Raw genomic sequence first — 25544 nt, forward strand, 5'->3', positions numbered from 1 at the left:
TTTATTGGTGCGTTCTCCATATTATGTTTCTGAGTTATCTCCTCCTTCACGCACAGTTCCACAGGTTGCTCTTCCCATGTCAGTCAGAAAAAGCATACAGACTTCTATCACCTTAACAGTCAAATGTTAACAGTGTAATAGCACTCGGAGCATAAAGTATTACAATAATTCCTTTTAATAACATGTTTATTAGGTCATAACAACAACTATAAACATAAGTACCATTCAGTTCTTTGCAGATATATGAACTTACTAACATCAAATCTTTACCAGAATCACGTATTCTTACAGGTGTCCCAGACACAACATTAACTTTATTAAGCAAAGTTCATAAATAGTAAAAATGTCCTCTATTTCACATTGCATCGTTCCTCAAGCATGTATGTACAAGTTTGGAGTATCTTCCCCAAATCTATGTGTCATAAACTTCCTTAGCTGTTTTAACAACCATAGAGATGATTTTTTTTGCCTGCAGCAAAGCCTTTTGTCCTTGAGCAATCTACAATTAGTATTGCTCTCAGCAGATATGAAAGTTCATTTCTGAAACGAAAGTGGTGATGAAGCACAATACAATATTATCTGCTCATAGTTTGCCTACACACTCTGCCCTCATTACAAATCCTTCAGTTGTAACACTGTCTCCCAAGAACAATGTATCTCCCTTATATCAGTTCTGTATCTGCACTACCTCTCTTTGAAGAGCTTAACATGGTTGGCTCACAGCAACAGAGACATTATACTTAGGGTGGAGTGTGTTTGCAGTCGGTTCTTTTCCTTTTTAATATTTACACAGTAATATTTTCTTAAGGTTGCTACGATTTATGAATCATGTACGTTGACATACATTTTCTGAAATGTTCACAGTGCAGTACTTTGTGGCCTAACCAAACTTTGTAAATGTCATTAAAAATAAACTTTTTTTTTAATATAAAAATAGAATACTTTATGTGTTTACACCAACAAACCCAGTTCTATCCTATACTAAACAAGCTATACAGTAGTATGCACAGAATTCCACAGGAACAGAAATGACATGTGATGCTTGCCCTACAGCTTTAGCACTCTTCCCTACTGAATGAAAGTTTTATTTACTATCTCTTATCAAAGTTGTTTCTCTGGTCATAATTTAGAAATGAACGTAGGTATCCTAATTTGCTGGGTTGTGTGATCCAAGAAGAGCCTGGTGGGGGGGCTCTGTTTCTTCTTTTGGTCAGTATTCTCAGCTTGTTTGGGCTGGCGCAAAGAAGTTATCAGCATTCCTGCTATGGCAGTGTCTTCTGAGGTCAGGGCTGGCTGCAACGCCTCCATTCCTTACTCACCTCTGACAGCAGCTCCACCCAAGGGTAGGTGGCAGAGCTTCAGCTGCTGCCATCTGACTCACCCAACAGCAGCTTCATAAGGCTGCCAGCCTGCCTGTCTCCTCTTCCTCTCCAGAGTAATGCAGCCTGTATTACTGCATCACAGGGATTAGCCTGGCATTGAATATGGATGGCTTCAAGTTTTTATTTTCAGAGAGTAGATAATTCTGAATTGAGTGAAATGGAGACTTTGCATTTTTCAGTGAGAGATCTGTCGATATAGGCTGTTTGATTCAAAACAGTGGCTGAATGTTGGAATAAAGTTGACACTGGAATGCTTTAAGCTAGATGATTTTCCCTTCATTTTATGTACCGTCTAACTACACCAACGGACTGGCAAGGCTGACATACTTATTTTACTGCACACTATTTTCTGATGTTGATTTCTGTTAAGACATTTACCATGACGTTGGCTCTCCTGGCTGCCTATGTTCTAAGAAACCTTGTTGATGTAGTGCAAAAATCCAAAGTTGGGACTGTGCGGGAGGAAAATACATTTTAAACTCTTGCAACTCTCATTGTTTGTTTTAGCCTTTTGTGTGAAAACCATTTCTGCACTGCTCATTATCCTAAAGTACATGCACAGTAATAGTCCTTCCAGCCGTACTGATTGGTATTCTACTTTCTCCTTCATGGCATTAATGATGAATCTTTGTTCTTGGGTCTGAGCACACATTAATGAGAGCCAGTGGGAACTAACTCTGGAGGGTAGCACACAGCTTTTCCATTTGGTAAATTGATGCAGTTGTTGTCCAAATACTTGGGAACTACTGTGATGGTTTATAGAATCGCATAGCCTTACACAATCTGATATCATGTCCTTGTACTAGTGCAACTTGGGCAACAACATAAACATGTGCAACAGTGTTCTCACAAAGACCGGGCAGTAAAAACTAGTGGACAAAATGTTTTGCTTTTTGTTCATACAACTAAGAATGGATTTTCCTCTATTTCAGACCTACCCGTCATGTGTCAACATCCATATCTGTGTTGTCTTGTGGTGATAGAAGAGAAGGGTAGGGCACAACGCACTTCACGTTGACATAAGTAGCATTGACATGAACATAGTGTTCCCCAATAAAAGTGGAGAAGATTGTTGATATTTTTGAAACAAGTTCAGAAAATGATGGACGCATCTCAGGTTTTGGATGCCAGCACTTCAGCATGACTTCATACCTGCCATTCAAATAAAAGAAGTGTTCAATTATGAAATCGTGTAAAAAGGAAAGAAGAAAACCCTTTTTCCTCCCACAGTCCCTCTTACTATAACGTCAGAATCAGCTTTACAAACTGTTTACTTACAGTGGGTCAGGGCAGTATTCAGGTTGTAGCAGCCTTCTTCCTTGTAGTAAGTAAACAGTTATATCAAAAGAATTTACATCAGGATAAGGTGGTGCCCCTCTTGTCATAAGTTCCCATAACAACACACCAAAGGACCACTAAGAAAACAAAGAAATAAATAGTAAGTTATAGGGTCGGAGGGCTTTACATTCCAGTTTTAGAAGATGGTTTGACAGATTTAAACATTCAAATGCATGGATTTTCCCTTTGAAAAGTTATTTTACTGCATTCAGCTTTCTTTTAAGTGGGCTAATAAATGCTGTGGGGACTTGAGGAGCCACTTAAAGTAGAGCCAGAGAAACTCAGCTAAGTAAATGAAAGAAAATAAAAGCCTATAGGCCAGCTACTTAGCTGGTATAAATTGGCAGACCTCATTTGAGGTTAATGGAGCTCTGCCGATTTACATGAGCTGATCATCTGACTAACCCTGTGTAAATACGTACTGAAGAGAATATACGTGGTGAAAATTCTACGCATCACAGGCTAATTTGGATCTGGATTGAAAGGAGAGCTGAAATACAAAGTGATCCAGCCAACTAATGACTTCATCTTATAATTTTTTTCTTCATAAATGGCTAGGTAATACTTGAGATTGCTGTAGGCAGTCAGTAAGTATTTATAAAGTAAATAAAGTCTTTTTGAGAACTATTAAATTTTACGAATCTCAAAGTTAACCTGTTCTGTCAAGCTTTCCAGAGCCCCTCCTATAGCAGGGTTCAGCTCCAACTTGGCCTCTTGGAATGTCCTTTAATTTCCCCTGGAGTGGAATTAAACTCTTGATTCTTTTCTGAGCCGTAACAGATATTCAGGTCAACAACTTGTTGCTTTGAGATTGGCACAAATACCCTTTTGGGATGTGGAGAAAGTTTCTTATTCTTACGTGAACTAAAGTTAGATTCAAATATACATTTTGGTTTGGAGTTAGTCCATTATTTAAATACTAAAGAGATGCCTCAGGCCATGTAAGAGAAATTAACAGGTGATGCAAATATGTTTGTACTTTACCACATCTGACTTTGTTGTGAACTTCTGAGTTTGTAAACTTTCTAAAGCCATCCATTTCACTGGCAGTTTAGCACCTGTTTTATTGTGCACACTGTAGTATTCTTTATCATAGACATCTCTAGCAAGACCAAAATCAGCAACCTTGACAGTGAATTTTTCATCCAACCTAGAGAAATGACAAGAAGTATTATCTGCAACTGAGCAGGCAAGATTTACAGTGATGGTAGATTATAATGACTTGTATTTTTGAGACAGTGACTTTGGATCTATTAACTAATGTAATAGTGAAAAAGTGCAGCGAAGTATATTTGACACCCATTTAACACAGTGAATGAACTCAGGAAATTGTGGATATTGCTTTGATAATACAATTTGAATTACAGTTCTTTTAAAACAATTACTTTGTATAAGAAGTTTTTTTGCTAATAGCCTATACATCCTGATTAAGTCTACATCGTTTCTTCCTCTGCTGTTTTTTCCTTCTGTATCCCTAGAAACCTTTCATCTTTATCTCCAAGACAAGGCACCACCTATCCTATTTACTCTCAGTTTTGATAACGAAGGACCCATCATTATCTCCATGACTGCCCATATATGATAATGTAGTTCCATAACTAAGGATGTGCTTGGTGTCTGCACTGGGGAATAATGGTGCATAAGGAAAGTTCTGCTGGGGTTACGGCTCAGCCATACCAGAAGATCTCCCTAGCTCTGCTCCTCCTAAGCTTGGTGTCTGTCCTGCTAGGTGGTATCATTGTTAGTAAACAGACAGAGCATGGCTCTTGGCATGCTTAAGCCTAGCCTTCATTATACTTGGAGACCTAGCCACAGCAAACACCTGCTTTGGGGCTTTTTTATAGAATCACACAATCTCAGGGTGAGGTTGGAAGGGACCCCTAAAGTTCACCACCACCTCTCCCGCTCAAAGCAGGGTCAGGTACTGCAGGTTGCCCAGGACCATGACTAGCTGGGTTTTGAATATCTGCAAGGATGGAGACTCCACAACCTCTTTGGTCAACCGGTGCCAGTGTTCAGTCGTGGTTACAACAGAACTGTTTCTTTCTATGTTTAAATGCAATTTTCTTTCTTTCAGTTTGTGCCCACTGCCTTTTGGCCTTCCCCTGGCCACCGCTAGTAAGAATCTGGTTTCACCTGCGTTACTCCACCGTATTAGGTATTTATACACATGGGTGAGATCACCCTGAGCCTTCTCCAGGCCGAACAATCCCGTCTCTCTCAGCCTCTACATGGCATTTCTTGAATTTATGAGGCTTCTGTCTGGACAACTCTCTGATCTGCTCAAGTCCCTCTGAATGGCACACAACCATCTCCTGTATTTACTGATGTAATAACTAAACCAGTACCAATGAAAGGAGAAGGAGGGAACTTCGACAGGTCAACAGGAGGCAGTACATGCCATAGCAGCTTCCTGCACCTCTTCCAAGGTAGTGGAATAGAGACAAGGGTCCATGGGGATTGCATTTGCATCCTGGCTTCCTTTCTGATGGATATTGCCTCTGTGGCAGGGACTGTGCTTCTGAGTGCTCGCTTGCACATGGCCACTAGGGAATGTGGGTCTTCAGCCCTACATCTTCTGCTCACATGGCAGCAGCTCTCCAGGCTCTGAAGTGCTGAGCCATTCAAAAGTGCAAAAGCAGCCATTCAGTTGGCCATGTGAAACATCCTGACAGCCGTTCCCTCCTCACCCAAGGAAGAGACAGTAGGCCAGAGGGAATGTCCTGTTGCCACTATTTGGACTTTGATCAGATGAACCGGGACTTTTATCCAGCAACCCAATTCCTTTCTTCTTAGGAAACCTGAAAATCATGTTGCTTGTGGCTTTTTTCCTCCCTTAAAAAACCAGCAGCTGTAAGAAAACATTCCTTTTCAGAGGCTGTTCAGCTGCACAAGTGTGCACCCTTTGAAAAAAGAGTAAGAAATCTGATGTCACAGGTAAATAACCTTTCTGCAGCTAGAGTTCCAGATTATGACAGGCTAAAAATAAACTAATGTTTAATCCTGTACCTCATTAATTCACAACATAGGTGATGAATTAGCATAATAGTATCAGCAACTCCTATATCAGTTAGTCTGTGTGTGAACTGAACTGTCTGGCTACCCAGACACTAGTAAGATTCTTTGCACGCTCTCATTTTTTAATGTTAATTTGTGTGTGCAGTTGAGCTGAAGGAGGCTCATACTTATGTAATGAAAGACTACTGGCAAGAGGTCTCACTGGTGTTTTCTTTGTGTTCCTGGTTTTCTCACAAAGTTTCCCTGTGTTCCTCTCCCTCCTGCTAGGTGCGGCAGAAGAGACGTGCTGCTTCTGAAGAGGTTGGGTGGAAGCACAGCAAGTTGAGACAACCGCAGTTTAACTTCCCTTAGGAGACGCCTTTTAAACTCTCTCACCAATGATTTTGAGAGGCTACACTTTCACCTCAGCTTTTCTTATTTCCCACACTCAAAAAAAGCTTATGTGTAAGAAGTGAGCCCTGAGCAAGCTGAGTAGCTCATCAGTATGCAAGACAAACATCAGTATAATTATGGAAAAGTGAAAAAACCACACTATTTTGACTAAAAAAGCAGAATCCTGGAAACTTTAATTTCTCTCATCTCACTGTCTTACACAGAAGAATGTGATAATGTGGCTGGAATTAGATGTTTATACTTACATACAGTTTCTTGCTGCCAAGTCTCTATGAACAAACTTTTTGCTTGCAAGGTATTTCATCCCTTTTGCGACCTGAAGGCCAAATCCAATTAAATCTTTTACTGTTGGGTTCTGTAAAACACAAACATTTGTGATATAATGAATGCAGAAACCCAAGGAGCAGACTGTTTTTTGCTGTGACTCTCAGGTTTTGACACACCTATCTGGCCACCAGAATGACCAAGACAGGTTTGCGCTTGTAGTAAAACTGGTGTAAATTTCGGTCAAGTTCTCACCTCCAATGAGGAAACACATTTTAAGAAATCAAAGAAGCTACAGGCTCCAGAAGCGTGGAGTTTGCAGCATAAGCAGCATGTCCGGGGCTGGGAAGTGGAACAGTATGCTGAAAGCTCAGCATCACAGCTGATACACAAAACTCACATCTGTGAACCTGTAGTAATAGCGTGCAACTCAGCAGAAGGTGCTAACTATGAACTTGGCGCTCATCAGCCTGAAGTGACCAAGAAAGGAGAGAGTCCTATGTGGGGCAAAATAAGTGCAAGCTGTCACCAGTATGATACCATGGAAAAGGTAAATGAGACTTTAGCAGTTACCAGAAGATTTTTCACAAAGATTGGTAACCCTTTCTGCTGGTCTACAAGAGGAGACCTTACTGAAAATAAGTATCAAAAGAAGTATAAACATAAACCTGTAATTCTTTCATCCAGCAGCGCGAATTGTTTTGTAATAGTAAGGTCCCACAGATTTTTGTGTTGTTGGCATTGCTCCATATAATTTTCTTCTCTGTAACAATCTGGTTCAACTGTGGTCATTATTCTATGTATTTCAGAAAGGACCATGGCACTATTGACAGAAAAGGGCCCTGGTGCTTGTAGAATGAAGGAAGCTCAAAAGGGAAGAGGTCCCTCCCTCAGAAGGTTTTAACTCCCCCAATAATCTGTCAAGATGCATTTTCTTTTTAAATGTGTACTGGCTACTGTTGACTGCCATAGTGACAGGGGCAAAATCCTACAGTTCAGAAATCACTTTCTATTGTCCTAGCACCGTGAAATGAGTAAAATACTACAGCATGAAGTGGGCTTACACTACCAGAGGCAAGACCTGTGGTCTCATACTTGAGAGAAAGCATTGAGGCACGTTTGAGAAATCTGCAGTCTTTCAATAGAAGCAGGTAAAATCTCCAACAATAGAGTACTTGTAGTTTCTGCAACAATTGCTGGTTTTCTTTAAGATAAAATGAAAAAATATTGATAATAACAGGATTGTGGCACTGGCTGGACATGGAGATCGCTCACCTAGGAGCTGGAAGAGCAGATGGTGATGACTGGCACAGCTGTGCTGAAGTCGACAGAGATACGCCAGTTTAAACCAGCAGATGGTTGGGCCCCTTGACTTAGATCTCATAAACACATTTGTTTATAAAGAGGCTTATGGATGGGAAATGAGAAATAGTTATTGCTGATAATTTCTGGGAAACATTCTAGAGAGGAATTTGAGGGGGAAGGGAAGGAGTGGCAGCGCCGTGGTTGGGCTCAGTGCCAACCTAAGCAAGTGCCAAAGGTTAAGGTGTAGTAACAGCAACAAGTTATGGATGTAACGTAATTATCAGAGCTTGTAACCTGTGGTGCTGGAGCAGGGCATGGCTAGGCTCGCATTACCATTTGGTAGACCTCACCATGTACTTACATGAGTCTCATTCCTAATGAAGTTTCGAAGATCTCCATGTTTCATGTATGGAAGAACAACTAAAGGAGATCCTTCATTGGGCAAACAGATGCCCAGAAGAGACAGGACGTTGGGATGAGTGAAATCTTTCATGATTATTCCTTCTTTCAGAAACTGAGCTACTTCTTCCAGGTCTGTTATCCCTGAGAAAACCAGTAATAAAATGAGTTAATTAAAAGAAACCCAAACAAACTACATTTCATTTCTGTACTGCATGTCATTGCACAACAAAGTGATAATGAGAAGCTACAAACATGCTTCCCACCTCCCGTATTACAATGAGGTTATGTGCATTGGTTTTCTTACAGTGACCAAATATAGTTTGTTGGTGATTTTAATTCCGTTTCTCCTTTTCTTATGATGAATTAGTTAGAATTGAATAACAACACTTGAGTAAAGCCTTTAATAAATGTTGTTATAGTATTTTCCTGGTTTTCCAGCAGCTTCGCCCACTCTTTAGCAATTTAACTTCCAAACCCAAATCTTCAGTAGTCAGAATAAAAAATGACACTGCCTTTCTCTCATTCTCCTGTGTCCTTTTCTTTGTAGCGGAAATATATGGGCATTTCATTTGATGTACAAATATATACCAATGCCTTGTGGTAAATTGAGGACACTAAAATTGCTTCAGAGATAAACCTGATCCAGCTGCAACTAAGAATCTTTATTTGTGAAAGTACAGTTCACTATAATAATTAGTTCACCCTGGTTACCTTTGGAATTATGATAATGTCTCACTATTAAACATGTAACTCACTATTCAGTGACTTCACAGCACAATGAATTTTCCTGCCATCGTTATCCAGCAATGTCCCATGGTACACACACCCAAAATGTCCTGTGTAAAAAAATGAGCAAGATTTAATAAGTAAAATTATCTTTCTGGTAGTTTCCACTGGGTAGCAATTACGCCTTCAAAAAGTGATCACACTCTGTTTCTGTCCAATTCCCAACACTTGTAATGTATACTTCATAACTAACACATAAAACCATCATTACATAAAATGAAAACTCTATTTGCAGCATAATTGGTATTTCTTAACCTAGATAGTATAAATAATAAGACCGGCGCCACAACTGCTTCATGTTCTTGTAATGACTATGCACACAAAAACCATGCCAGCCCATTCCCACCATACTCTCCTGTGAGATATATGTCAAAGGAGGGCACTGGAAGGCAGAAGGAATCAGTGAGGAGCTGACCTGACCACTGGATTGGTGGTTCCCAGTGGTCTGCAAGCCCATGCTAAGTGGTCCACTGGATTGTACAGCGCTGTCAGTGGAAAGTTGCACAAGGAGGGTCATTGTGGGCTTACAGTCTCTCAGGTCTTGCTATTCCATGGAAAATGTTGAGTGATAAAAGTGGTGTGTTGGCCATGAACAGGTTCAGAATTGCTCTCCTGATCACAGACTGACCACATCACTAGGCAGCAGTCTATGGTCTCTGCTGTGGCCTAGTTCTGACTGAGAAATGTCACTAAAAAATGGTGAGCTAAAAGAATTTGATGAGCTGAAAAAAATTGCCTTCTTTCTCACAGTCTAAGCAGTGAAATAAACTGCCAGGAACACAGAAATCCTTCCTGATCCTGTGCTTTCCTGCTAAGCAAATGGGGTAGTCTAAAGACACCTACTGTGGGGATACCTATGAGAAGTCAGGTTGACCTGCCTGGGAAACAGAGAACTTCGAGATCCAGGCACGTGCATTAATTTATCCAAATCAAATAATGGTGGCTTTCCTTCAGAGATGTACTATTTACACGATACTTTAAAAATATTAATATTGGCAGTTAGAAAGCAAAATAGGTTTTAGTCAAGTGTGAGTTCTGCAGAGAACAAGACTATCTGATTAATTCTACTAGTTTCCAGTCATAAGTGCTGGTCAGAGCCCAGCTGGCTTTGCTTTTGGCTTGGGATAAAATTAATACAAAGTTTATTTTATAAAAGCAACTAAAATCCCACCAGACCACAGATTGTTTGGAGCCTGGGCACAAATGCTACAGCTTGGGTTGGGTGTGTCTAAAATATGTTTGGGTTTGGCCCATTTCTAGTTATGGAGGAGAAAATTAAAAATGGTTAATAATATTGGTGTCATTCTTGATATTTTTCAGCACTTAAAAATGGGAAATTGCTTGGACTTTTCTGAAACAAGAAAGAAAAGAAAAAGTCCCACCCTTGCTTTGGGGATGATGAAGTGTAATACATGGAAGGGAAACACACAGATTGTTTGTTTAATTTATGACTATTTTCCTGCAGAAGAGGCATTAGGAATATAATTATAGCCAATTTTTTATCAGTATTCTGATACTTAACAAGAGACCTCTCATGCATGATCTGTAGAAGTACTGAAAATCCAGTTTCTACTTGGCTTACTAATAGGTACTTGATTGCACAGAATTTAACAAATGCTCCTAACAGAAATACTGGCTTGGGCTATGAAAGAAGGAGGGAACCTGCTTACAGAGAGAGATAGGAATGATGGGAGAAATTCAGAAAAATAAGGGACTCGCTATATTAGGGACAAAACTAAGGGGAAGTGAATCGGGAGCTATGCATTACTGCAGCTAGGATGAGAAAGAAATGAGGGGGAATGGAAAGACTATGGTGGGAGGAAACAGGCAGCAAATTCCTCAGAGCTGGGGGAAACTTGCGGCGAGAAAAGCAGTGTATGGCCCATGCAATAAATGGCCCATGGGGACATTTACTGGCTACACTAGTGCCTGCAGTTCTCTGTGTTGTGTCCTGCAGCTCTCAGGCTCCAAGTTTAAGTCGCTAGTGTCCTGTCTCAGCATCCCTTGCCACTTAGGTGTGTGCTTTAGGTTTGTGCAATATTCTGCAGCACCCTCGCTCCTGCAACTGTAGCCTCAGGGATCAGAAGCCCTGGCTGAGCTTTTCTGTAGCCTTGAAAGGGATGAGAGTGCGGCAGCAGAGGGGGAACTAGCAAGTCTCTGAGTTTAAAGGAGCCCCATCAACTGGCAGCCTCCTCCCTCCCTCTGGTGTCTTCTCCAACTGATGAAATGAACAACCCTTCATCTGACTTCACAGAACAGCCCCTTGGTTCCCCCCTGATTCGGTGCATGGGATGCAGTGCTGTAAGAGGTAAAAAGCTTGAAAAAGCTCAGTGTAAACACCTTATTCAAAATGGTTTGTAATGAATGGGTGTGCAAAAAGAACAGCAGTTTGCCAGGTCAGAGTCACAGTACCCACCTCTTCCTATTACTTCGCTGAAGTGCACGATCAGGCTGTCAGCACCAATAACCACATGCTGCACTTCTTTGACCAGGTCAGGATTTAAGGCACTGATGTCAATGTGGACATTAGTTTGGAGAAGTGGACTGGCTAAATCTGAGTCTCCGCTAGACAGGATTGGGGAGAGGTCAGAGTGAGGATATTGGGCGGGTCTGCACGATCCATTCTGAGACATGCTTGGAAACTGATCTGCAAGATGAACAGGAACCATTATAATCCTTTCAGACTTCTTGGAAAATGAAGAGGTTTACTGCATTGGTAAGCAAGGTTCCAGTTTATCAGTTTGGAAGTGGCTTGGCTTTGTGGAAGTTTTGGTCACAAAGGGAAAATGAAAATATGCATTGCTAACCTGCCAAACTCCAGGAAAACCATGTCACTAGAAACTTCTGCTTGTCTCAGCTCTACTTTTATGAAAGCAAATGGCAAAACTTCTACTTTTCTGAGGGGATGGAATGAAGCCTTGTCACTTCTTGCCAAGTGTAGATTATAGCATTTCTAGTAATTGGGAGTAACACGGAAAAATGACAGCAATATGGCAGGACGAAGTCGTGAACAATTAAAAACATGAAACTTTTTACTATTGTCATGTTCTAATCTGGTAGGGAACTTTACATGTCATGAAGGTTTCCAAACTGCTGGTGACTAGCTATATTTATCCAGTGGTAAATATTCAACCAGGGAAATGCCTAGAGGTGATTCATATCCTGTAACTGCTGAAGATAATACAGTTGGTGCTACTCATGAAAATAACATGAGCCAGCTGATTCAAAATAGCAGAAATTAAAATGTATCAGTCAAGCAAGGAGTATTTATTGAGAAAATTATTTTTATCAACAGCATGTTGTTCAGGTATTTTAAATTGCTTTTGTTTAAAAGATTTTCTCCTAGTATTTTGTGTAATAGAATCAAAAAAACCTAAGTTTAATTTACACCAATTTCATTCCAGAAGGATTCCGGTGGAGTCAATGAGCAGAATTTAGCCCAGGGTAAAAAAGAAAAAAGGAAAATACATTTAACAACAGAAATTATCAGATATTTTATCACAAAAAGATGTTGTACAGACATGTTTCATATATTTATGTATAAAACTTAGGAAATCTTCATATTGGCTGTTATCACTCTAGGTGCTGAGAAAAACTCAAGTGCTGCTTTATCTAGAAGCAAAAATACACTCTCTTACATTTACAAGGCCACATTTATATCACCAAGGGCAAGTACCTATTTAATAATGACAGTAAAATACCCTAGCCATGGTTGTGAAATAATTTTTACAGCTGCTACATGTGAATTTGCATGTTTTCTAATGTTCCTGTCATTTTATTCTTTGACAGTAATTAACATAAACATTCCTATAGAAACATTAAGTGAATGCATCTCCTGCTTGGGTGTGCTCTCTGCTATGCCAGTGCACAGTGGCCCCAGGACCACTGCAGGTTTACCTTCCACCAAGTGTCTTTGCATGGTTTCGTTTCATGTACCACTTTCCCTTCTGACCAGTGGCACAGGTTTCCTTTTCTTTTGGGAATCTTTAAATCAAGACATTCCCTGTGTAAGCTGGCAGCAGCAATTAAAGAATCATAAAGGAAGCTGGGAATGGGCCTGGCTCTCAGACAGCTCCACAATTGGTGATTGCAAAGGTGGAATAAGGATTTGGAGTGATTTCTAGTGAATTGTATACAGCAGCACCTGAAATAGCACAAGACTTTGTCTCTACCAATACTAACAAATATATGTGATACCTCAAATATCACAACATGGTCACTCCTATTAGTTAAAGACTCTTTAACAGTAATCACAGAACATGGCCTCCACATGTCTAAAGGATATGTTCAGCCTAAAGTGGTATGATCAGTGCAGCAGAGTACTCTTCTGGAGAACACCCACTCTAAAATGGTGTTACACGGCACAAAAAAGTATTCAGCACAGGGTTATTCTTCCCTCATGCCCACAGGCCTGAAAACGAACAGTGTGTTTTCTGAGACTGGCATCTCAGCACACATGGACTTCTACTCAATTTGCTGCAGTTTTCACATCCCTTTAGCTTTATTTTTAAAATCGACACTTCTGTGCCATGCAATGTACCATTTTATAGGAGGGGCATGAACAGAAGAATATCAGCTTACAAAGCTCCATGTCCCCTTGCTGACAGAACTGCTTTCTAATGACTGCATGAAGCCACTGAGACACTCTAAACCTACAGCCACTGGGATATCCTTAAAATCGCTTTTTTTTCAGAGTGGATTTGTGCATGGTGTGATAGACCTCATGATAACACAAAATCATTAAATCCACTAGCTCCTACTAAATCTTGGAGCATACTTACGGAGAGTTTTTACTAATAGTATTTTATTTATTCCTCCAACCTGAGTAAGAGAAAAATCCTTTTCACCTTAATCCTGGGAAGTACCTGAGAAGCTCAGTTCAAATAGCAAGCCTGTGAACACATGGAAGTCCTGAACAATGAAGACACAGACAAACCAGATGAGAAACTGAAATTCAGATATTGATCAAAATATCTACCATCTGAAGACATATGAAAAGCAAGACGTATAAAACACCATCCATAGGATTCGTAATAGAGGTGTACCTTCTAGAAAAGTTGATCGGTAGTCTACAGATTCGCTTGAAACCATTTCTGTGGTTGGACTTACACTCCTCGCGCTCACCAGCCTGTCCAGGTGAGGAGTGTGCACTCTGCCATCATAGCGCACTAGCTCGCTTCCCAGATCTGAAGGGAGAGGAGGAAGAAATATTAGAAAACCCTTATGTTTCCTGTGCGTCAACATTCATTTAGGTATTTATTTAAGTTTAGATGTCCTGCTCTGCTGGGAAGAGGGTTGGGTTCTTGCTGAGGCAGATATGTGCAGGACCTGAACTTGAGCTATTTGTACAGCACAAGATTTGCTGTAACTTGTGTTAAATCCCCCCGCTTGGCCACACTGGGAGATCCAAGAGACCTGTGAAGCCTCTGGTGCCTGCTTCATGATCTCACTGTGACACTGCATCAGAACAAACCCTGGTTATATATCAGCTTCCCCACTCCTCCTCCCTTGCACAGTGCAGCACTTCCCGCTGGAAGGAAACCCCGACATGGGGGCCAGAGAGGAGGCACACTCTGACCAAGTTCCTGATTTGGGTGAACTGGAGACCAGGATGCCGCAGCGCTTTGTGTCTCTTGCACAACTTAGGCACAGCCTGGACGACTACAATGCAACTAGATGAAGCTGAAGTACTCGTGATTCCACACACGTCATTTACTCATCCCCTCTTCCAAGGATGATTGGTGAAAAGAAGTTGCTAAGTTTTCTTAATATCTCAGAGTTCCTCCCAGATCCTTCTCCTTCAGGCATAGTGTGTGGCCCTTCACCCAGTTTGGGCAAGAGCCAAGGGCTGAAATGCAACTAAACATTGGACTTGATTGTGAAACCTCTGCTGACAGGTTACAACAGGGCACTGCATGGCAGTTGAGCAAAGCATGAATTGATGTCAGATTTTAAAATCTAAGACATAATAACGGAATTATTTAATGGAATTGACTATGATGGACCTTTAATTTGTTTCTTCTTCCTTCTCCAGATGAAAAACATCAAAAAGATAAATATTAAAACTGCTGTTGAAACAATTCCAGCAATTAGTCCTGTGAAATTCTGATCTTGCTGGATTAGTACTTTTCCGATAACTGTTGACAAAACTTCTTGCTTCCACTGAAAAAAAACCAAAGAAAAAAATAGTATAATAGTATGATGATTTCAAAAGACAAGAACTAGATTATTAGTACTAAAGCATGAGATTATATATCCCATATGTATTAAATCTTGATTTTGTGATGCTGTGCTATGATAAGACACTGGGAGTGGGGAAATTGTTATATTGGTGTATGCAAAGGCAGATTTACATTTTGATGATTCATTACTTGTCTTCAAGAGCTCTGGTAGTGACACAGCTATGTGTGTGCTACACCACACACACAGCACGCACACACACACGCACTCTGGATAACAGTGTCCCACTGTTACTTGTTAATTCTAAATGCTAAATTCGTACTTTTACTCAAGTGGTGCACAGAAATGTATGGGCCTATGGATATATGAGCTGAGATGTATGTTTAAAAAAACAGCCCAAATGTCTTTAGTATGTGTCCTTCTGGCATAAATATGCTGTAACGTCAAACTCTCTGTTGACAGCGTGCCTGCATTTTAGTTCCCAAGGTCACGTGAACCTGTCCCTTGCCAGCTTCTCGCTTGTCGACAGTTTAAAGAAACAAACCAAAACAAACCAGAAAAAACAATCCCAAAAACCAACAACCAAACAAACACCAAGCAGCAAACAGGGAAAAGCTGTTTTAGGTCACACGGCGCTAGCTCAATCAGTTGGAATGCATTTGGCCATCTTTTCTCTTCCTCCTGTGGAATTCATTCCTCTGGGTACTGTAATGATGGATTTGCCCGTCAAAAGAGCAAATTTTCTTCTTCGCTGGGCAGACTGCAATTTCTGAGGCTCCTTGCCAGTAAACAAGCAGAAACCTTATTTAACCCCTTTATGTTGTGTTCTTTTCTACATACAGAATACATGTCACACTTATCTTTTTTTAGAGGTTAAGGAAATCTCACATCATAAAACTGATTTAACATAGTGCCAGTCCTGGTTGCATATGTAAAAATATGAACAGGTACAGAATGCAACATGTGCACAAGTATTTTATGAAACTAGGAATCTACAGGTCTGGGAAACAGATACACTATTAACTGTATTAATAAAGCAAATCAGCTATTACTGTTTACTTAGATTGTAGTAGCACATAGGAATACTATTTATGGCCATCAATAGGGTGGAATACCATCCTATTGAGATGAATGCCATAAAGACGTAGGAAAAATAGATGGTCCCTGCTTCATAGAGCTTACACAGACTTTAATCCTAATCATGCTTACATGACTGGCAAGTCTCCACTGTTTTCAGTGAATCAGAGTCCATGATCAGCAAATTTTGTAGTTTAAAGGTAATCACATTCTGCTGTGATTTTCCTTTCATTTTATATTTAAAAAAATACAAAGATACTGGAAGATTTGTGTCTTATTCTATGAATCAGAAGGTTGAAACTGCCATTTATATTTGCAGTAGCACTCTGAATGACTCTAGTGAGACCACCTTTAGAACAATAGTGGAACTCAAACATTTGTCCTAAGTGTCTGCATCTTACAAAAACAATTGAAATGAAATTGAAAAAGCAGACAAAAAATTCTTTAAGAAAGGATCTGCTCCTCTTGACTGCAGCAGAATGTTTTGCTGAAAAAAGGGCTTGTGAGGTCCACAGTAAACCTCCTCCATTACAGCTTCCTGTTCTTCCCCATGTGTTTCTTCTTGTGTTTAGATTAATAACTACCATTCTATTTCTGTGCTTAGTTTAGGTCCTACTTTGTGCCTAAGGCTCGAGAACATCTCTATACAAACAGGTAATAACAACAATGATGATAACATTTCTTTAAAAACAGTCAATATTATTTGAATTTCCATCCCAAACACCCCAAACAGGGATAGAGGTATCTCTGTAAACAGGCTTAGGCTTGAATTTAAAGTTTCTAGGTTCAATAATGACATTGAGAACGATAATAAAAATGGCATTAATATCTCATGCATGGTGTAGCTGCCTCACCTCTATATTTAGCTCACTGTTGGATTTCAGGAGATCGCTAGGAACTGTACACAGAATTGATTCCGATTGCAGGAGGAGGTTTTCGCAGCTTTTATTTCCAACTTTTAGCACCTCTCCTTTAACAGCTTCTGAATCAATATAATTTCCCTTGGAAAAAAAAAAAATCAATTTCATATTACATAACCATCTCGTAAAAGTTAAGGAGAAGTCCTTTTATTACCTTGGAAAATGTTTTTAATGGAAAAACAATTGTGGAATAAAGGACTAATGCAAATTTACATTGCCCTGTCAATATGCATGTATCAATATGCACGTAACTTCTACTTTTTTCATGTAAATAGAAGTTTGACAAACAGGCCAGAGAGGGATGATAAAGTTTGTGGATAAAATCTGCTGCCACTAATATTCATACAGCCCATACTGACTCCTAAAGATGTAAATGGCTGAGGGATAAATCCTCTTGGTCTCCCAAAAAAATGGCATTATATTATCCACAAACTAAAGGCATCTCAAAGATTTTGCTTTGCAAGTGGTTATGGTAGCAGGAATGAAGCTTTCAAAAAGAACTAATTAATTATAATCAGAAAAATGCAGAAATCTGTTAAAATTGCGTTCACAGACCAAAAGGGAACAAACCCTGGTAAAGATGACAGTAGGAAAAGTGCACTCCCTACTCATAAAACCTGCTTTCACATCCCAGACTTGGATGAAATATTATTCCTTCTGGTAGTGTCCAAAGAACAAGTTCAGGATCTTTTGTGCTCAAGAGTGCACCAGGATTTAAGAAGATGCTCTACCCCATATACAGCCCAGTTTAAGATGAAACAACAGGCATATTAAGCATGATTAAAAGCGAGAAGGGAAGATGGGGAGTTACACTGACACAGGCTGTTTATGAGGGCTGGATCTGGGAGATTTTCGTGAGAAGGGAGGAAGGTATCATGTCTGACACTGCTATGAGGCCCCACACACTGGAAAGAAAACAAGAATCCCATTCTGAGAGGCAAAAAAAAGCTTACTTTGGCACATGTTTTAGGTCTGCTGCAGAATCAGACTGAACCCTGGCAAAATTTTAATAAACATACAGGACAGCCAGTTTAATGTCCTATTTTGACTGGCAAAGCCACACACCAGGTAAACGCTTTTAATTGCTAGTAAAAAAAAGTCAATTTTGCATTCTGTTTTCTGCCTACTTGAAGCCATTCTGTTTGGTGTTAATTAAGTAAATATGCAATGGGCCAGGGAGCATATGATTGACTGCTTATTGCTTATTAGTATGGAGACTTGCTGCAGATTGTGAGCCATTTGTGTTCAAATCTTTCCTTTGAACGTTGTACCTCAGAAGACTTGAATTTGAGTTTTCCATCTTCAGGATAAATACGTTATCGTGGAGAGCGCGGGTAAGTGGCCTCTTTTTCTTCTACATCAAATCTTAGAATTTTTTTCTTCACCAAAGATGAAGAAAAGGTGAAAATTATACTGTTGTTTTCTGAGGTGGTCCTTAGCCAGTTATAATGAAGATAGTAGCTTTTACTTACTACCACTACCATTATATTACCATTAATATATCACAGTTTCAAACACATTCACTATAATATCAATATATTAAGAGTCTCGAAACTCTTTGAGCAGTAGTTTTTCTCTGACCACAGAATTTCCCTACAATTTTAAGAAAAGTAGAAAACTGGTTCCTGTGAGAACTGGGAAACAGTATTTCCTACTTTTAAATGCATATTACTCTCTTCTCGCTGAGCAATGCCCTTGATCGCAAGCTGGAGAAGCTCACTGGACTGAGTAGGTGTTGCAAACCAAACTGATATATCAACAACTGATAACTGATATATCTCACAACTTTAGAGAGATGGGAATAATTTGGGTTAAAGTTTAGAAGCAGTAGAAAGGACAACAAATCAAGGTGTGGCAATTCCGAGATTGGTGTCAGGAGAATTTTTGAGTCTCCTAAGCAGAGTGGGTTGACTCGGGAAGAATGAGGAGTTACCACAGCTGCAGAGCTTCCTCTTTAGCTTGCTCAGAAATACCAGAGTTTCCATATTGCACACTCTCAGACCAGATACTGAGAGAAACATAATTTTCTGTGTGAAGTGGAAGAAGATTGAAAATACAGTGACTTATAAATAGACAAGAAAAGTTCCTTAAGGTTGTTTCATAAAGAATGTGTTGTACTGGCTTAGGGATAGAGTAGGCAACTTAGTAACTGTTGTCCTCTGAGTTTTAGGATGGATGTACCAGAGGACAGCCAAGATCTCAGATGTGCTGTGTAACATGAAACGACAATTGTACTACTTATTTATCTAGCAGAAGAATATATTTATAAATACACTTTAGCCACCTATCGGCTCATTCCTAGGCCTCCTCTGGAAGCAGTCACAGTATCCCCACACTATCCTGGTGCACAAGCACAACCCCAGGCCAGGCCAGGCCTCTGGGCAGGCTGAGGTAGGAAGCTGTTTGTTTCCTTATTTATTTGTTTGGGTTTTTTCACAGCTAGGCCACACTGGGCTGTCAGCAGTCCAGCTTGCAGGTCTGGGTCAGTGGCTTCTGTGGGAGGCAGCAAGTAGATTCTGTCCTTTTCAGCAGACTCAGGTCTTCAGACATAGCCAGCAGCAAAACACCAGAACTTCTTCTGCCCTGAGAGCTTCCCATGTTGGCGGGAGATGGGAGCGCTTCTGAAGTGCTGTCTTCATGGTATTGAAGCAGAGAAGTGTGTGAAGCCACTGTGCCATGACCCCTCTGACTGGGGCATGGGGGGCACTGAGAGACTTTAAAGAGCCACATACTTGGCAGAGGACGACAGTGGTGATGTGGGACCTTGAGAGGTTTGGTAGTGTGGAAGACAAAAGGGCTGGCACTGAAGACATGAAGGGCTGGCATTTGCGGTACACAGTGCCCTGTGTTTTACATGGAAGACTTAATGTTTTCTTGTGTGTAACGTTTTCTTACAAAATCATCTTATGGTCATCAGGGGAAACCAAAGAGAACTTTTCAATCGGTACCCACTGTCATTTGATGGAAGCCAGATATGTCACACTAGATTAGTTTGATTGAAAAACTTGTGATAAAAGCTCCCTCCGCCCCTCTGAAACTAATTAAGAAAAAGATAAAAGAACTTTGGTATGGTAGAACAGACTGTTCACTGTAGCAAGCTGCCATTTAATTTCATGCTGAGCTTGCTTAATTACTGCACAAAATATAACCATGAGGCACGTAAACTTCTGTGTGTGTGTTTCCGAATGCGGGTACGGGACAAGGGAAAAGTGTTGCCAATATGGCTTGTAATGATCTTTTGGCTCCTGATTATAATTTCTGAAAGTCGCCTCACTGTTTTGATAGAAGCATCCCACTATAGCTAATTCTATTTAGAGGAAGATGTTAAATTGGTGCTTGTTCATGCTTTGTTCTAGGAGACCAGCTTTCACTAATGTTATTATCCAGTTGGTTGCTGGGATATAACCAGGGCATTAGGTTTAGGTTGACATCTGCCTTGGGTACCATGACTACAGGTGACATCAATACTACAAAATTGTGTCTTTGGTCAGTTGTCAGTGGGACAGTCCTCAGCCAGCCCTTCTCAACTGAATGGCTTCTTCCCAGCAGTATAGAGCACTAGAGACTTCCCTTCAGGAGAATAAAAGGTTCAAGAATAAAAGAAAGAAGAGAGTTAAAAAATCAACTAATTTTTAACTCTCCGTGTCTGGGAAGGTTATGGAGCAAGTCCTCATGGAAGCATTTCCAAGCAGAGGAAGGACAAGAATGTGATTGAGAACAGCCAGCACAGGTTTCCCAAGAGTGGATTTTGCCTGAGCAGCCTGATCGCCTTCTATATGGAGACGACTAGCTCTGTAGCTGAGTGGAGAGCACTGGATAATGTTTACTTTGATTTTAGAAAGGTTTGCAACACAATCTTTCCTAGCAAGGCAAAACATATTTGGATGACATGGACTGGATGGATGGGCTCTTAAGGTGAGTGAAAAACTGACTAGCCATCATCTCAGATCTTAGCAGCCTAAAAACTGGCATTTGTCAATGGCTGATACTGGGACCAGTACTGCTTAAAATCTTCATTGACAACCTGGACAAAGGGACAGGATGCACTCTCCTTGTGCTTTCAGATGACATCAGATTTAGGAAAATGACTGATATACTGGACCACAAGGTGAAATAAGGCAGCAGAATGCCATTGTAGTGATGAAGGCTTACCACATACTTTAGCAACAGCAAGGCTGGTAGATTGAAAGTGATTGTTCTCCTCTGCTCAACACTTTTGACGCCACACCTGGAGAACGGTGTTGAGTTTTGAACTCCGCAGAACAAGAGAGATACTGACAAACTGGATGAAGTACAGCAGAGGACCACTAAGCTAGGAAGGGAGCTGAAGCACAGGATGCACAATGCAAGGCTAGTGGAGCTGGGTTTTTAAAGTTGTAAAATCTCAATTCTTGGAGATTTTCAAAATTCATCTAGACAAGGCCACATAGGCAACCTGACCTAATTTTTAACTTAGGCCTGTTTTGAGCAAGGGGGTTAAACTATAAAGACCTCCAGAGGATCCTTCCAATGTAAATTATTCTACGATTCTTCTCATATTAGTTCTCTTTCCAACTGGTTGATATACATGACCTGGAAAATACTGGAATACACTGCTGTCACTGCACAGAGGCACTGAGCCATGCAGCAACTGTATATTCACAGCTCTCTGTTGACCTGCACACCAGAACTCTTTCTAGCATCTCTTCATAACTGAACAAGAGAGTTGCTCTGCATTGAGGAAGGAGTGATTGTACGGTCAAGAGTTCCTAGTAGAAAATAAAACAAAAACAAAAATCAGACTGATTATTCTTTGGAATTTGCCTAAAGAACTTTGTGGAGACAGATAAATATTCAGAGCATGGCTGACAGAAGCTCTGAAGTAATCCCCTGTGATTTCCTGCAGCTCAGAAGCTGGCCCACTGGACCATAGAATCATAGAATCATAGAATAGTGAGGGCTTCAAGATTTCATAACTGTCACAGGGGAAAAGAGTTTTGGCTTACAGAACTATGGAAGAGCTACACGAAGAGATGACCCCAGTGTAATGACTGATTCTCTTCTGTAAAGCATTTTTTATAGGTCATATGCTATACAAATTATAGATATATATAAAATACATGTAGATAATAATACATTTTCATAAACTTTCACTGTAAATTAGAAATACCTATATTTCTAAGCACTAGATTTCAAGAAATCAGACTCTCGCAGAATGCATTTAACTTTCCCCACAGCACTGTTTTAGAGAGCAGCCTGTGCCTGCGAGGGCCCCGAATTCCTAAGAGATGTTTCTCAGAGCCGTGTAGGCTATTCTCAATGCTCTTTTAAGAGGCTCTCAGCATCAGCTTTGCATTTTTCATGGATCTGTAAATATTTAGGCTACAGTGGTGACTGATCTTCATAAGTGACTCTGTGCACAGGCCATAGTTTCCCTCAACTCTAGAGAGCCAAAGCCACTGGCCAATTTCTAAAGGCAATTCCATGTCTTTCATGAGGAAGGACACAAACCCATGTGGCAGAGAGCCAGAAATTGCACGCAGACCTGAAGAACACTTCAGGTTCTGGCCTGCTGGCCATGTTCAATCCTCAACTGGTGATGCAGCTCATCGCAATCAGAAGCTCAGGCAGCATGGTCCTCCCACGAGGATGAGGAAGGCCCCTCTCCCACCCCATCTGATGCCAACAACCACCCTGGTATGTATCTTTGTTTTCAGCTCTGCATCTTTAAAATTGTGATGGCTGGGGGTTCGGGTGAACACAGTACTGAACACACTGCTCTCTCTGCCCTTGCTTCTCGGAGCTTCCGTTATTTCATCAAAATGTCTGTTCCATGCTATGCTGCTGAATAATTGAAAAACTTCAACATTTCTTACCTTAATTTCCAGAACATTATGGTTGCCTCTTGAGATGAACACTGGCTTTTCAAAATGCTTAAATACAGGATTATTTACATAATCAAAATCAAAGTACAAAGAGCTGACACCATCAAAAATAAAGAACACTTTGGTTACAAAGGGTGGTTGGAGATTGAAGGCTTTCAGTGAAGGGGTTGTACAGCAGATTATCTCTGAGCTAGAGCGGTGGCTACATGCCTGTAAGAAAGAAAGAAAGAGGTAATTGCAGTAAGTACGTGCATAGGAAGTCACTGATGAACATAACCGTTCTTTAACAATACACATATATTGAAAAAATAAACAGCAGGGGTCTTGTTCTTTAACTAAAGCAAAATCTTGATCAGTGCTACATGGCATTTATTTAGAGCTGGGACAAAACTATAAAAACTACATGTCAATGGTGTTTGCACTCTTGTTGAGGAAATGTTCAAGTAAACAAGCTTCCTGGCCTGATTGTTCACAGCACTTTTAAAGTAAATATTTTGCAGATAATTAATGGAAAATGATTTCCAAAGCCAAGAACCATCAGGAAGCTAGCCTGGTGTACTGAGCAGCCATAATTCAGCTTACCCAGCCTATGTCAGAGTGACTGAAACATGGATTTCTCTTCCTTTTTTGCTACTAAAGCAAGAACAAGGGACCAGAGGAGAAGGTAAATACAGGGCCAATGAATCTGTGTGAAATAGAAGAAAACAGAAGTAAAGCACCATTTACTGACAATGTAGCTAAGTCACTAAGATTCTGGAAAGGCACTATGAACTCTGTGAGAAAGTGCTTTAAAGCCAAAGCCACCATGGGATGCTGGGTCATGAAAGCTCAGCAAAGCGTATGTGTAAGGCCCCAGACGTGTGGCATTTGGTGCTTAGGTACACGAGTGTCATGCAAGTCCCTCCTGGAGTGTTGACTACAGGACGTGCTTCACACTGCATCTCAGACCAGCAGGGATGAGATGTTTGCCCCTCAATGCAGTGCAGGAGCTGCGTGACAACAGGCATGAAGCCACGCTTGCCCCACACTCCGCTCCGGAGGTGCTTCCTGGGGGAAACTGCTGGTGCACCCCACGCTCCAGAAGTCCTGCCAGAGCATGCTTTGTGCCATGGGGGTGTGATCCAGTGTGAAATGTCTGGCCAAGGTGCTTCCCTCTATCCCATACCACCTTGACACAGGACTTTTGAGACACACAAGATGGACCCAGGTCTTTCCTAAAGGGTTGCTGTGTTGCAAGCAAGGATAGAGAGGATTTGCAGGCATCCTGATCTGAGGCTGAGTTTAGGCAGTTGCAGGGATAATATGAATTCTTGCAGATGGGATTCAACAAGCCTGCATCCAGACAGCTGTGTTGCAGTTGTCTAAACTACCTTTATAGTCAGCAGAGGGAAAGAGGCTCACCTAAAGTGGGATTCATCTGATCCATTTTAGACAACAGCTTTAATTAGATTAATGGTGCTCTAGAAGGGTCATCTTCCTCTCTCGACTGTGAAGATTTCTATATAACTAATTTGATTATAATGTCAACAGCACATCTACAAGCATCAGTGGGAGGCATGGTGGGTGCTGGGCAGCATCATGCAAACCGCAGAGTGGCTTGTTTGTGACTGTACCATGTACTCCCTTCTCTGTGCCTCCCTTTCCTGGTGCCTACCATGGCTATGGTTGAAGGACTCTGGCACAAACGGAGTTGCTTCATCTCCACAGAAGTATTTCTGTTCAAATTGTACAAACCTTCTGTAAGTAGTTCCCTGACAGCAGAGATTACACTTTTTTTTTTTCAATATAAATAGAGTGGCTGACATATGCCCCAGTAAGAATGGGGCTTAGCTCCTCGTCATCATAAATCTCACATTTGTTCCAGAAAGAATTTTCCTGGAAACGCAGCAGTGCTGTTGAATACCTCTGTGCATCTAGAGAAGGCAAAAAATATATATTTTTCTGTTTTGTTTTTCAAATTAAACTGGTTCGCACTATGAAATGTTGCTGAAGGAGCTGTGAAATTAGTTTAAATTTGTCTGTAATATGCTAAATTAATGCAATGTAATTTTGCTGTTTCAAATCAGTGACATAACCATTCAAGTTGTATCAGTTATATACCCACATTAGTGTGAAAAGCAGGATAAAGCTGTCTACAAATCAGCACCTTTTCTTACCGACACAGCAATTCATGTTTCTGTGCATAATATTGTGAAATCTTGAATCTGCCAAGGGAAACATTTTCAAGGCTCTGAAACTGAGCACTAGAGTTTTAGAACTCTACTACAAAGGTTACCTGCCTGTGAGCTGTGAGTTCGTCACTCAGTTAAGTAACTTGTTGCAGCTCTCAGTGATGCTCATGGGACTTGCACCCACGTAACAAACAGCTCATATCAATCCCTAGCATGAATTCAGAAATATTTGTGCATCCCCCATGATAACAAGGTAATCTCTGAGACATAAGACAAGAAAGATTTTCACTCCATTTGCTTACAGTATTAGACTGTTCTCTTTTGAATACCTTGTTATACACCATTGAACATAGCTCAGGCTTCATTATATCACATGGACCTAGAAATTCATTTGAATCACTATGGTAATAATAAGATGCATCATTAGTATAATGGATGATCAAG

General features: G+C 40.6%; 1 protein-coding gene across 2 annotated transcripts in view; it reads right to left on the bottom strand.

Moving 5' to 3' along the window:
• Positions 1 to 419: 419 nt before the first annotated feature.
• MET (MET proto-oncogene, receptor tyrosine kinase) overlaps positions 420 to 25544 on the bottom strand; it is a 90659-nt gene continuing 65534 nt past the window's right edge. The window contains exons 11-21 of one of the 2 annotated variants that reach the window (XM_030478386.1): positions 22921 to 23139; positions 17000 to 17146; positions 14894 to 15050; positions 13934 to 14074; positions 11305 to 11535; positions 8858 to 8938; positions 8062 to 8243; positions 6377 to 6486; positions 3705 to 3870; positions 2661 to 2797; positions 420 to 2534 (exon numbers count right to left, since the gene is read on the bottom strand). In XM_030478386.1, the coding sequence (XP_030334246.1) occupies positions 2324 to 2534; positions 2661 to 2797; positions 3705 to 3870; positions 6377 to 6486; positions 8062 to 8243; positions 8858 to 8938; positions 11305 to 11535; positions 13934 to 14074; positions 14894 to 15050; positions 17000 to 17146; positions 22921 to 23139 (1782 nt within the window). In that variant the 3' untranslated portion in view covers positions 420 to 2323. The remainder of the gene's footprint in view (positions 2535 to 2660; positions 2798 to 3704; positions 3871 to 6376; positions 6487 to 8061; positions 8244 to 8857; positions 8939 to 11304; positions 11536 to 13933; positions 14075 to 14893; positions 15051 to 16999; positions 17147 to 22920; positions 23140 to 25544) is intronic. The other variant, XM_030478388.1, reaches the window with a different exon arrangement.

Source organism: Strigops habroptila, chromosome 3 (assembly GCF_004027225.2).
Source record: "Strigops habroptila isolate Jane chromosome 3, bStrHab1.2.pri, whole genome shotgun sequence".
NCBI lineage: Eukaryota > Metazoa > Chordata > Aves > Psittaciformes > Psittacidae > Strigops > Strigops habroptila.